General features: G+C 44.1%; 1 protein-coding gene across 2 annotated transcripts in view; it reads left to right on the forward strand.

Annotated features, from left to right (window-relative positions):
• Nucleotides 1-301: 301 nt before the first annotated feature.
• Nucleotides 302-14,175, forward strand: part of LRRC1 (leucine rich repeat containing 1) — a 96,760-nt gene continuing 82,886 nt past the window's right edge. The window contains exon 1 of one of the 2 annotated variants that reach the window (XM_042480028.1): nt 302-1,534. In XM_042480028.1, the coding sequence (XP_042335962.1) occupies nt 1,376-1,534 (159 nt within the window). In that variant the 5' untranslated portion in view covers nt 302-1,375. The remainder of the gene's footprint in view (nt 1,535-14,175) is intronic. The other variant, XM_042480013.1, reaches the window with a different exon arrangement.

Below are 14,175 nucleotides of genomic sequence, written 5' to 3' on the forward strand. Positions count from 1 at the left end.
CCTTGTTGCAGAGAAGGAGGCGCGCGAAGAGGGGAAGATAGGACCCAGGAGAAGAAGAAGGAGAAGAGCGCGCGCGGGGCTGGGAGGAGGTGGGCGTGGCCAAGAAAAGGTGGCCGAGCGAGGCGGCTTCGGAGGCGCTGATTGGACGGCGGGGAGCCAATAGGGGCTCACTCGAAGGGAGGGGGGAACGAAGAGGAGGAGAAGAAAGAAAGAGGGAGGGAGCGAGGAGGAGAAGCCACGCCCCTTCTCCCTCCCTCCCTCAATGGCGCCCAGTTGCTCCCCCTTTCGGTTGTTTTGGGAAGTGCAGACCCTGAGCGGAGAAAGGGAGAAGGGCTCTTGTCCCAGGAAAGAAGGAGAAGGAGGAAAAGCGGGAGGAGGAGGAGCCTTCATCAGCCCCCCTCAAACCTCCCCTCCTCCTCCTCCTCCTGAGGGAACTTGGAGGAAAGAGAGAGACACAGAGAGAGAGGAGCAAAGGCGCCCTGAAAGAAGAAGAGGAGGAGGAGGAGAGCTCTGTCGGCCGAGGGGCGGGATTGAGCAGGACACACACGCACTCACACGAAAGAAAGAGAGGAGTGTGTGTGTGAGAGAGAGAGAGAGAAAGAGAAAGAGAGGGCAACATAGACAAAGAAAGAGAGAAGTGTGTGTGTGTGTGAGAAAGACAGTGAGCTGGGGTTATACCCCAGTGTGTGTGTGTTTTGTGTGAGAGACAGGGAAGTGTGTGTTGTGTGTGAGAGAGACAGACGGGTTTCTCTCTCTCACACACTCACACACGCATACAACACACACGAGTGTTGTTCGTGCGTGGGACACACCATTGTGTGTGTGAGAGAGAGAGACGGTCTCAGAGAGAGAGAGAAGAGTGTGCGTTTTGTGTGTGTGTGAGAAAGAGACACACGCAACGGTCCCACAAGTGTGTTGTGTGCGCGTGTGAGAGACAAAAAAGAGACAGCCTGGCCTCTCTCTCTCTCTCTCTCTCATATACACGCAAGTCTGTTGTGTGTTGTGAGAGAGAAAGGAAGAGACAGCCTGGTCTCTCCCTCTCACACAACTGTTTTGTGTGTGAGAGAGAGACACACACAATTGTGTCTGTGTGTGAGAGAGAGAGGTAGAGCGAGCGGAGGCCAACAGACACAGAGAGAAAGAAGTGTGTGTGTGTGTCAGAGAAAGAAAGAACCAGTCTCTCTCTCTGTCACACAGACACAGAGGGAGGGAGGGAGGGAGGAGAGTGTGTGTGTGTCCGTGTCCTGGGTGTTTTCTGAGGGCGAGACAGCGGCGGCGGCGGCGGAGGAGGAGGAGAGCCAGGAGAGCGGGGCCAGGCTGGCCGTGTGAGGGAGCGGGGGACCCCCTCTCTATCTCCCTCTCCCCGTCGCCGGCGATGTTCCACTGCATCCCTCTCTGGCGGTGCAACCGTCATGTGGAGCTGATCGACAAGCGCCACTGCTCCCTGGCCGCCGTCCCCGACGACATCTACCGCTACAGCCGCAGCCTCGAGGAGCTCCTGCTCGACGCCAACCAGCTCAGAGAGCTCCCCAAGGTCAGCCTCTTGGCCGGACACGACGCCGCCGCCGCCACCCCTCTTTTAGAGATGGTTTGTCCCGCTTTGGGATAACTCCGCACCTGAGTGGGCGGAACCATTATGGGAGTAAGGGGGGGGAGAAAGAAAGAGACATTCCCATCCCCTGAGGGTGCATCTACACTAGAGATGACCCAAACTTTGGTTCTCCATTTCTTTTGGACCTCACATCCCAGAAACCCCAGCCAATGTAGACAACAGTCAAGGATTCTGGGAGCTGAAGTCCAAAACAAATGGAGGACCAAAAGGTTGAGAACCATTGATCTAGACCTGTGATTCCCCAAAACAGTGCCCTTCCAGGTAGTTTTGGACTCCATTTCCCAGAATCCAAGGCTATTGGCCAAGGTGGCAGAGGCTTCTGGGAGCTGTAGTCCAAAAAACCTGGATGTTGTTGATAATACACTTATCCCTCCACATTTGAGGCTTAGACACTTGCAGATTTGATTATTCGCAGATTTGATTAATATGTTCTCTCTAAGACTGTATAGGTCCTCCAGTGCAACTCTGTGGCCAACTTTAACTAAAGGTTGCCCTGAAGGACCTAGCTATTCCTAGAGAGGACACTCTACTAGGCCTTTGTAGCTCCTCCAGCGCAGTTCTATGGTCAGTGTCTGGCAAATGTTGGCCACAGAGTTGCCCTGGAGTTGGACCTAGAGATCCCTAGAGAGTGTCCTTTCAGGTAAAAACTTGGCGTTTTTTTTGTCATATTGCGGTTTTTCCACATTAATTGGGGTCTTCTGCCCCTAACCCTATGGAGGGACAAATGTATTATTATTATTATTATTATTATTATTATTAATATATTTTTATTCTGCCTTCCTCCCTGTATAGGGTCTCAAGGCAGCTAACAAAATTTTAAAAAGTCTTAAGATAAAACAGTATGAAAAATTAAAAATACAGAATTAAAAAAAACCCCAAACAATTTCAAAGGATTAAAAACATTACATTTAAAAAAAGTTTGGGAATCATTGCTCTACCACTTTACACTATGGCTGCATCGACACCGCAGAAATAATCCACTTCGACACCACTTTAATTGCTATGGCTTGCTGCTATGGAATCCTGGGAAGGAATTCCTGAGGAGAGGCGGGAAAGCAATAAAAATTATTATTACTATCATTATTATTATTGATATTGTTATCATCATCATTATTATTGTATCACCTAAGCTCTCTGACAGAGAAGGATGACTGTCTCACCAAACTACAGTTCCCAGATTTCATAGGATGGAACCATGGCAGTTAAAGTGGTGTCAAACCTGATTATTTCTGCATTGGAGATGCAACCTTAAATACACTATAATGTAGTTTGACACTTCCTTCGCTGGCACGGCTCCGTCCTATGGAATCCTGGGATTTGTAGTTCTGGGAGGCACTAGCACTCTTTGGCAGAGAAGGCGAAAGACCTTATAAAACTATAAATCCTAGGATGGAGGTACAGTACTTAAAGTGGTTTCAAACTGCATCATTTCTACACTGTAGACACACCCTGATTGAGGAAGGCAGTGTGGCTTTGCAAAACTTTTGAATAGGGAACGGTGGTGGGTGAATGAATGGCCAGTGAATGGAGACTTTCTGGCTCTGTCTGTTAGCCAGGCTGCTTATTCTCCAACTCTTAAAATCAAATCAAATCAAATCTGCATAAGAGCCATAACCACAAAGGAGGACAAAGCACCTCAAAATGTAGGACAGCCAAGAAAAAAAAAGTAGGGCGTTACCAAATAAAAAGCTAAAAACACTCCTATAAATATAAATTCATGCTTCTTAGCCATGCTCAAAATGGGGGACATTTTGGAACTCTTCCTGGACACAAGGCTTGAAATGTAGGACACGTCCTGGAAAAGGACACCCAGTCACCTTGTCAAGAGCGTGCTCAGATCTGTGCCTTGCTTGTAGCTCTCAAGATGCCCCCTTCCATGTGCAGGTTTTGGTGGCAATCCCAGTATCCCCATTCACTCGCCCATTTGGCAACTTAGGGATGGAGGCAAGCAGTTAGGTGAGGGAAGGAGAAGGGACCAAAAAAACAGCTGCCTCCACCTTGGCGCCAGCCTGCCTGCCAACAGCCCCAAGTCTCAAGTCTTGTAAGACCTGCTTTTCCATCCATGTGACAAACCAGTTGCTTGCTGTTTTGTTTTTTTTGTGTTAAATAAAAACCAGAAAAGAAAAAAAGACAAACTAAAAGGCTCCAGGGCTGGCGACAGCCACCCACAGGTTTACACAGTGTCAACTTGAGCAACCCATATACAGGCAGAATTTAAAGCCGTATTAAATTTGGAAAATCAGTATACCAAGGGATCTCGCAGTACCTTTGAGACTAAGTGGAAGATGGAGAAGTTGGTAGCACTTCTATCTCTCAGTTAGTTTCAGAAGGGGCTGCAAGATCCCTTTGCATACTATATATTCAAAAAGAATGGTGCAAAACTAAATATGAACAGCTTTACTTTTGCACTTTTCTTTTTGAATCACCCCATAGTTATACTAGGAACCAGGCTCTCTCCTGCAATGCTTGGGGACAGTTTCCTGTGTCAGCTAGCTACACTGGCTGAGGTGCTATGGAAGTTGTAGTTACCACAATCACATTATCTTTAGGTGCAGTCAGTGGGCCTCTAAAGGAAGTTATCGTCCAAAATCAACTTTTCTAAACTTTGATCTGGTTGCATCCGCACTGCAGAATTAATGCAGTTGGGCACCACTTTAACTTCCATGACTCAATGCTGTGGAATTCCGGGATCTGTATTTTTGTGGAGCTATTTAGCTGTCTCTGTCAGAGAGAGCTCTGATGCCACAACAAACAACAACTCCCAGGATTCCATAGCATGGAGCCCAATGACAGTGGAAAGCAGTGTCAACCTGGACTATTTCTGCCATGTGGGTGCAGCCTTGAAGGGCAATATTCTCCCACATGAAGCTTGCTTATACCGTATTTTGAAACTTGTCTAGTGTGGAACTGCTTTACAACTGAGACCAGGTTCCCTCACTGCTCCTTGTTTTCTTTTCCGACCAAGTTCTGGTATTGAAGCTCTGCTTCTGTTTGGCTCGAAGGAGTGTTAACTGGTTGGCAACTATTTGTTCTGTTATTATGTATTACTAATGGTGTATTTCATTTTAAAAAATATTTTAATTGTGTTGGTTTTATTTGGATTTAATTCCCCTTTGCTGCTGTGAGGGCCATTTGTTTGGCAGAAAAGCAAGATGTAAAAAGTGAGTTATAAATAGGGAGGTATGTAGCATTTTGCTGTTCTTCGGCAGTCTGTCTGGTTATTCAGCATGAGTGTATGGACCATCCGAAGAGTCAGTTTTGCAACTTATAGTAATTCTGAAAAGTAGTCCTAAGTGTGCTCTCCCATAGACAATCATCATCAGTGTATTTGTGGATCTGGCTCATCCTGTGATGATGAGTGCTGCAGTGTCCAGTCACAAGGGTCACACAAGTTGCTTACTGTTGTCGCCAGTTGTATCTGTTGATCACACCGTCCCATGCATCCATGAATATGCATGACTTGGATTTGCATTGTGAGAGAGAACTAGTGTGTGAGTAATTCTCCCCTGATGCAAAGACTATTGTAAACACTGTTTACATTTAGATTTTAAAATGTGCACATGGTACAAATGGAACAAGGCACACAAACTCATATTAACTGGGTCCCAGGTCAAATAGACTATCCATTCCTTCCTGACATAACGGGGGAAGTTTGGTGTATTGCCTGCATATATACGAACATTATAGGCGAACATTAGACGCCACAGTTGTGTCCCTGTGTGTCGCTTCACTAATCATACCAGCGATTCTCAAGCCGGTCTTTAGATGTGAATGAATGTGTAGCCACAAAACATTCTTCATGACCTCAAGTCTGCCTCCTCCCACCACTAATGGTTTTCCTTATTGCAGTTACTTCCTTTTTCTTAAACTATGTGTCCACATTTCTACGATGTATTGCTCCTGTGATGGTGAATCTGAATCCTATGGTGGTACTGAATATTCAGCTGCTTAGGAAACAAAGCCGTTTGTAGTGCGCTTTCTGGGAGGGAAGGAAAAGTGACTGGTAGGGCTGCCGGGAAGTCCCACGCAGGTGATAATGGAGAACTGAGAGGTTGCATCCCCAGCTTAGTGGCAAATTGCCCAGAGACAAGGAAGATGGAAAGTCCGGAAATGTCACAGCAGTAACAGGAATCCGAAGGAAAGTGTAGGTGGAATATGAAGCTTGAGGAAAAGGGCAGAGGAGGAAGGTTACTGAGGCAAGGTGTGGCTGATTACTGGAGCCTCTGAAGAAACCTTACGGATGAGGAAGAGCAGTGTGTTGGCATGGCAGGGAGAGGCGTTCCAGAGTGTTTGCTCAAGAGCAGTTGATAAGGTGGCTGTAGACTTGGGGCAAAGCAGGCTGAGACCAGGGAATCAAGAGTGTCGGGGAAATGCAGGTGATTGCCAATAAAAGAGAAAGAAACAGGATTACAGCAAGGGAAGGGCCTGGAGATCAGAGAGACTATTTGGTGGGGACAGGTGAGAGGGTGGGGAGGAGCATTAGGATCTGAGTTCTAGATTGTCGAAGCCACAGCTGGTATAATTTCCACACCTACGGCTTTATGATCCAATAATCCCAGGGTAATAAGCAGTGGCTTAGTGGTTAAACGCTGATTCAGATGATCGCAAGGTCAATGGGTTAGCAATTTGAGACCCAAGTGCCGTGTGACGGAGTGAGCTCCCATCATTAGTCCCAGCCTCTGTCGATCTTAGTAGTTCGAAAGCATGCAGAAGTGTAATGGGATAAATAGGTGCCACTTCAGTGGGAAGATAACAGTGTCGTGTGCAGTCAATCTGGCCACATGACCCACAGAGTAGTCTCTGACAATGCTGCCTCTCTGGATCAGTAACAGAGATGAGCATCACCCCAGTTGGAACTAACTAGACAAACCTGTCAAAAGGAAACCCTTACCTTTAATAAAGGCAACGACATGTGAAAAATTGAATTCCTCTCCCATTGATTTGAACTGAACAGTGGGTTCTTTAGTCACAGACTCTCTACTGATTTATATTGGAGTGGCATGCATTTCTACTTCATGCCCTGGCCCTGTGGGACAGAAGAAGGATGTGATGAAGGAGCAGGGGTGCAATATCACTTGCAGGGCAATAGAATGGGTCTTGCACGGATGGATTTTCCCATCACTCCTGCTGCTTTGCCATTCCCCAAGCATTTGCTGCTTCCCCCCTCCTCACTTGCCTCTAGCAGTGCTGCCATAAGGCTGTGGATAAGACCACCTTTCATAAAATCATTGAGCTGTAGAGTTGGAGGTAACCTCAAGGGTTGTCTAGTCCATGCCCTTGCAAATGCACGAACAGTCTGTAAAGTACTTCTGTCATTTTGGCATGTGCATAATAAACCCCCCACAAAAGTTTGTCTTGTAATTTTAGTCCAAAACACACTGCAGAAATAATCCAGTTTGAGACTGCTTTAACTGCCCTGGCTCAGTGCTAGGGAATTCTGGGAACTGGAGTTTTGTGAGACATTTTACCTTCTCTGTCAGAGAGCTCTGGTTCCACAATAAACTACAATTCCCAGGGCTCCCTAGCCCTAAACCAGGGCAGTTAAAGCGGTCTCAAACTGGATTTATTTCTGCAGCGTTTTGGACCTTTGTGTTGGAATTATATGTATGGAGCAGTCCTAAGAAATTGCCCTTACCCTCAGCATTTGGGATGGAGAGAGAGGAGTTAAATGGCACATAATCGTCAACTTGTGTTTTGATCATTTCATTACTGCTTTTGGACATGGAAAAATCTTGTCCACCTCAACACCTAAAATGTTAAGTATAATAAATGTCTTTTAAAAGTGTTCCTGTATATTGGGAATTGAGGTGGAGTGGTTTTAGGTGAGCTTTGTGGCTGATTCTGGTAGGATTCTAAACATTTTTAGACTGTCAAGCTATCTAAGCTCTCACGAGTCTTGTCCCTTTTGTGTTAACTGTATTTATTTTGTACCTGCGCTTTGAATTCTTATACTGTACTTCAAATATAGTCTTGCTTTCTTTGTTCAATTAGGACTGGTGAGACTCAGGTTCAAATCTCCATCTAGTTAAAAAGCTCGTGACACGACTGGTGGGCCCATCATTGTCTCCCATCCTAACTCACCTTACATGGTTCTTGTGAAGATAAATTGGGAGTGGAGAACCATATACGCTGCCTTTTGCTCGTAGGAGGAAAGGCGTAATAAGAGATGAGTAATCCAGTTGTTTTGGTTGTGTTAACCTTGGTGTCCAGGATTGGTCTGTTGGCTTTGATTAAGGGAGTGTGCCTTGGATTAGAAAGAGGCTTTTAATGAGCTGCTTCCACTTTATCATCAGCACTGCAGAAAACTGAACCAGATTAATGTGTTTTAGCCTTCTGAACTGTTTTAATGTATACTATTTGTAAGCACTTTTCTCTTTTAAATTACATTTTATTCTTTTAATGAGTGATGTGTTTTAATACAATACTAGTTTAATTCCATTTTAATGCCCACTTTTCTATGTTTTAGTTGTATTGTTTTTCAGTTCGTAATCGTAATTTTTTTTAAAGGGGGAAAGCAGGATATAAATAAATATAACAACAATAACTACCACTACTGCTCTGTTCTGTCTGGCAAACAAGCTGAGCCAGTGCTCTTTAATTACTGTCAAAAATAGGCTCCATGCACAAAGCACCAGAAAGTGTAAAATGGCCAATAAAAACTTGTTAGTCGCAGGCCAGTAGACTCCTCTGAAATCTTCTCTTTAAATTGATTTAATCTAAAACACGGAAATCCACATTCATCTTCCTTTTTAGGAAGAAATGGAATGCCAGAGCAATCCGTATGTAAGTCTCCTTCTGTCATAATTTAAATCTCTTGGATTGGATTGAATGTTTTATTTATGCGGACAGGAGGCTTGAGGCCAGAGGAATTAAAATAAAATGAAAAAGATCAAACTTAACCAGGGGTCTATCTAGTTCAGGGATGGACAAGTTTTTTACCTGCCCCTGGAACCCACCAAGGGCCTCAGCAAACCACACTGGAAAAGGAAAAAGGCTATTTTTGACTTTTGAAAGGTGCAAGAGAGATCCTTGCCTTGTTTAATATATCACAAGTGTGTGTGTCTCTGTGTGTCTGTTTGTTTGTGTTGAGGTGGGGGAGAAGGATTACCTGGGAATCCAGGAGTGGCCAAGGATACACAGATGGCATGAACTTCATAGGCCTCATGATTCCCATCCCTGATCTAGCCAGTGACATCTACTCTGACTGTTTCTAGTTCTGCAAAGTCACTGACAATGGGCCCATACAGACAGGCCAAAATAAAGCTGCTTCAGGTCACTTTGGAGGTATGGTGTTTAAATGACACATGCATCTTAAGAGGCCAGAAGCTGCGCCAGAGCTGCACTTCAGTCCTTAGGACTGGAATATGGCTTTGGCATGGCTTCTGGCCTCTTCGGACACGTGCATCATTTAAACAGCATGCCTCCAAAGTGATCCGAAGCAGCTTTATTTTGGCCTGTCTATATGGGCTTAATGACTCCCACTTTACTAGAGAAAGAGGGGAGAGTTTATCACATCAGAGGGATTCTGTGCAAAAACGGGATTTAAAGTGGAAAAAAAACCATGCAAAAGTGGGTTTATTATCAGATAACATCCGGGTTAACCCAGCTTTAACCAGGAGAGAAAGTAGAAAAGACATGCAAAAGCACAATTGATTTTCAGATGATGTCACTGTTAAGGTGCATTAACATGTCAAGCCCGGAAGTAAAGAGAATTACATTTTGTTGACTTTCTAGCCAGTTTAATGTTGTGTTAAACCCAATGTGTCTGAAAATCAATCATGCTTTTGTGTGTCTTCTTAGGCTTTTTTTTGGGGGGGGTGGTGGTGGTTAAATCCTGTTTTAAATCTCATTTCTGGACGGGATGCCTCCTGTGTGATAAACTCCAGAGCCAGAGAGCAAGGATTGACATGAGCCATTATGATTAAAGCATTGCTATCCCACTGAGCTGTGACTGAGCCCTAAGGGTAGTGTTTGTTTTTCCATAACAAAATAAACAGGGATGAAGCCCTTCTCCAGTTACACTAGTATTCTGAACTAAAATCCTCTGGGCACAGATCTTGCCAAAGTGCTTCGTCAGGTCATCAAACCACCCTTTTTTGAGGGGTACAGCTGTTTCTTTAGCTGCATCTGCACTGCAGAAAGAATGCAGTTCGGCACTGCTTTAAGTGCCATGGCTCAATGCTATGGATTCCAGGGAATTGCAAAGTAGTTTGTTGTAGCACCAGAGCTCTCTGACAGAGAAAGTTGAATGTCTTACGACCTATGGCGACCCTGTGGATGAGACATCTCCAAGACTCCCTGTCATCCACTGTTCTGCTTAGGTCCTGCAAACTCATATCCGTGACCCCTTTAATAGAGTTCATCCATCTAGCATGCAGCCTTTCTCTCTTTCTACTTCCTTCCACCTTCCCTAGCATTATTGTTTTTTCCAGTGAGTCCTTCCTTCTCATGATGTGCCTCAGTTTTGTCATCTTGGCTTCCAGGGAGAGTTCTGGTTTGATCTGATCTAGGTGCCATTTCTTTGTCTTTTTAGCTGCCCATGGAATCCTCAGCACTCTTCTGCAGCACCACATCTCAGATCTTGATTTTCTTCCCATCTTGTTTCTTAACTATCCAGCTCTCACATCCATACATTGTAATAGGGAATACAACGGTTTGATTGATTCTAACATTTGTGTTGCATTGTATATCTTTGCATTTTAGGATCTGTTCTAGTTCTTTCATATCTGTCCTCTCCATTCTTAATCTTCTGATTTCCTGGCTGCAGTCCCCATTTCTATCAATGTTTGATCTCAAGTCAGGAAGTCTTCGTTCGCAAAGCAAAGCCAGAGAGAGTGATCTCAAGTATGGGAATTCTTTTACTATTTGTATTTCTTCATTGTCTAGGGCGGGTTACAGACCACTGAAATGCGGCGGTCTGCTACCGCCGCCGGTTGCAGCGTCCGGGAACCACAGCAGCCAAATGGCGCAGTTCCCAGACGCTGCAAAGAAGGAACGCGAAAATTGCGCTCCTTCTTGCTCCCCGGAAGAGACACTGCAAGGCGCTAGTTGCACACTCACGGCGTCATTTCCAGGGCGCAACGTGCAGACGCAGAGCATCCGTTACGTCAAGATGGTGGCAGCCGTGTGGAACGGCCACCGCCATTTGTTACGGACTCAGTCCATGCTAGGGTTAGGGGCGTCTGGAAGAGATGCCCCTTTCTAACCCTAGCACGGACTGAGTCCATCCTAGGGTGCCTGTCTGCAATGGGCCTAGGTTGTCTAGCCTGCTTTTGCACTTTCTTCCTTGATCTTACTTACTAATCATACTGTAAATATATAATAATCTGTTTACAGAGACACTTCAGACATGACAGTGAAATACGGCACAAGGTTGTGATGTGATGTCTAAATTGACAATCATGGTTTGTAACTGGCTAGCATCCCAAAATAAGTGACTGTGGCTCAAAGTGGGTGTCTAGTCCATAGTTTGTGATAATGTAGCAAAAGGAGTCTATGCACTGGTAACTTCCCAGTTTGTACTCTAGGTAGAGCTGTCCTTGATGACAGTTTGGAAACTGCAGCTGGTGAAAATTGCAGCTGCTAAATTGTTGACTTGAACATTATATACAAATGCCATATAACATATTTTAAAGGAATTGCACTGGCTTCGTAGGAGACCTTGAAGGACGACACCCCTTGCCACACTCTTTGCAAAAAGGGTGCACCTCCAGTCTGAATTCACAGTGTTGTTAATGATATCTAAAGACTTTAAAAATGCTTAGGACTTTACTCTTCTCCATACCCACCCAGCCACACCTGCCCAAGAAATGAGATCAGCTGTAGCTGTGAGAAGAGGCAGAAGAGGGCCTTCTCTCTGTGACACTCCAGTTATGGAATACCTTCTCTTTGGAGGCCTGATTGACGAATGATTGACGCCAGCACTGCTGTCATTCTGACAGCAAATGAAAATGTGGCTGTTCATTAAAACGTTTGGGGCATAATTGATTTTACACAAACCCTCATGTGTGCATGGTTTTAAATAATACGATACTATTTAACCAGTTTTAATCTGCCTTTTTTTGAACTTGTTAAATTGTTTGTTACATTTTTTTTAGCCCTTTAAAATAATTTTTTTTGTTTATGCTGTTTTAAATTAGGCAGGTTGATTTTGGTGCATGTCACCCTGAGATCTTTAGCTAGTGGGTGGGGTATAAATAATACATTAATAAATTTAATGCATTAATTAATAAATCTGACATCTCTCCCATGCATAAAAGGGGCAGTAGAGTATGTGCCTTTCATAGCCTGTACAAGGCACACCTTCACATATTGGTTTCTGGATCCCACAGGATTCCAGAACACGTGGAAGCTTTTATTTGTAGAAGCCTTATATATGTTTGGATTGGGGTTAGCATGTGTGGCCCTTCTGCCTTGGTGCATGTGTGGAGATTCCTTTGTTGTGAAGCTCAAACTGAGAAAAGAATCAAAACTATCTCTCTTCCGCTCCAGAAGCTGTTTGATCGTGGAGGTATAACCAAATGCTGAGCAGGTAGAAGAAAACAGTTTTAAACCATAGTTTGCCTGTTGCATATGGAAAAGCGGCACTGGTTTGAGTTCTTGACTCTAGCTAACTACAAAGGATAACTTGGTAGACTGTCTGAATCCAACTAACACAATTGATACTTTCTTACACTTTTATCTGACCTTTCAAGAGTTCCTTTGGGTATATATCATTTCCGTTTTACAGAGCTTAATGGTAAATAATTTGTCAAAGCAAATTACTTTACAGGAAGTGTTTCCAGGAGCGGAAGACCTCTTTGAATCCAGATCAATTTTCAGCACTATGCCTAAGTTAATTGGTTCTTACTTCTCAGCTGCCCAAGTAAATAGTGCAATTCTGTTTGAAGAATATTTGCCCAAATTCACCCAAACTTTCAATTTATAGACATTGGGATGAAATGCCACAGCACGATTACTTTTTTTATTTGGCTGCATTCTGCCTTTTTGAAATTTACTTTTCATCTCCTCTATGAACACTCTTTTCTGTTGTGATGGGAAATAATGCAGTTCATTGAGTATTTAGCATTACCTGTATCTAATATCTGGTTATATCTCAGTTACTTGTTTTTAAAGTTCAGAAGAGAAACCTGTTTTTTCTCATTCCTGATTTTTTCTTAGAGCAAACTGATTCAACCCAGGGCTTGGAAAAATTACCTTTGGACTGTAACGGATTATAGTGGCTGAAGAATTCTGGGAGTTGTAGTAAATAACTTTGCCAAGCATTTGGTATTGATGTAAGGGCGTTTGTATGGATCTGAAACCTGAAATTCTCAGTATGTTGAGTGAACTACAATTCCCAGGATTTGTTGGAAGTCTTCAAACTGGTAGGAAGACACATATGTAAGCGTAGTGTGTATATAGGCTCAGTTGACTTATGATCAATTATTTTATCACCAGCTCTTCAGTTCATCCCATAGCTACTCTTTCATCATCTACTGCAATAATCTGATCTGAAGTATCTAATAAATTGATAAAGAACTGTGTGGGAGGTGTGAACATGTTTTAAAGATTATCTAAATAATCAGACTCCTGTTGGCTTGTATAAATGCAGAAGAAATGGCAGAAGAAATGTGATAGGAGGAAAATTAAATGGTTAATTGGAAGAAGAAGAAGAAGAAGAAGAAGAAGAAGAAGAAGAAGAAGAAGGGGCAACATAAACCAGAGGTGGACACCTGTCAGGAAACGGGAGCTGTATTGCCTTCCCAGGATCCCTTGGAGGGCAACTCCCTTGCCATAACCTCTGCAAAAAAATCCCAATAATGTTTTGTCCCCTCAGATGTCATCTAATGCCCCTGATGCTGGGGAGGTCAGTTTTTGCCATTTTAAACATTTCCCTGTGCATAGGGGTGACTAGGCCTAGAAGAGAATTTTTTAGAAAACAGGAGATGGCTCAGAAGGCAGTCCTAGTTTACTCCCTGTTTTTTAAAAAAGGCCCTTTCTGGGCCTAAAGTCTCCCAGGGGAGCAAAACAACAACAACAACAAACCCCAACCAAATTGCCACCCCATCCCCCCTGGAGGGCATTGGAGCATGTGGGAAATGTTTTGAGGGTTTTTTTTCACCTGGTGGCCACCAAAAAACCCTGGGGGCTGCATATAGCTATGGGTCAGAATTTGCTCACATCTGATGTAAACTCTCTAGGGACATTATCACACGGGGAACTATGTGCGTCCATCCCAAAAATGGTTAAAGTGCTGGCATCCCAGAAAAGCAAGTCCATTTGCTAATGGTTATCACACACAAGAGCATAACAAGGGGTTAGAGGCACATAAATTAAGGTCAGATTCGAATTTGGGTATCAAAAGGAGACAAATCCCCATTGCTCGCTTAGAAATATCTTTTCTGCGCCTATTCAAAACTGTCTATTCCACAAGTGCACACACACACACATGTTACGGGGGGGGGGGATCCTCTTTGTCCCAAAAGCTCCAGAAACTGTGTGAGAGGGAGGCAGAATGAGGCTGCTCTTTGCAAACTCTGTAAAACCACAAAGACAGACACAGAGAGAGAGAGAGAGAGAGA

This window comes from Sceloporus undulatus, chromosome 1 (genome assembly GCF_019175285.1).
Source record: "Sceloporus undulatus isolate JIND9_A2432 ecotype Alabama chromosome 1, SceUnd_v1.1, whole genome shotgun sequence".
Taxonomy (NCBI): domain Eukaryota; kingdom Metazoa; phylum Chordata; class Lepidosauria; order Squamata; family Phrynosomatidae; genus Sceloporus; species Sceloporus undulatus.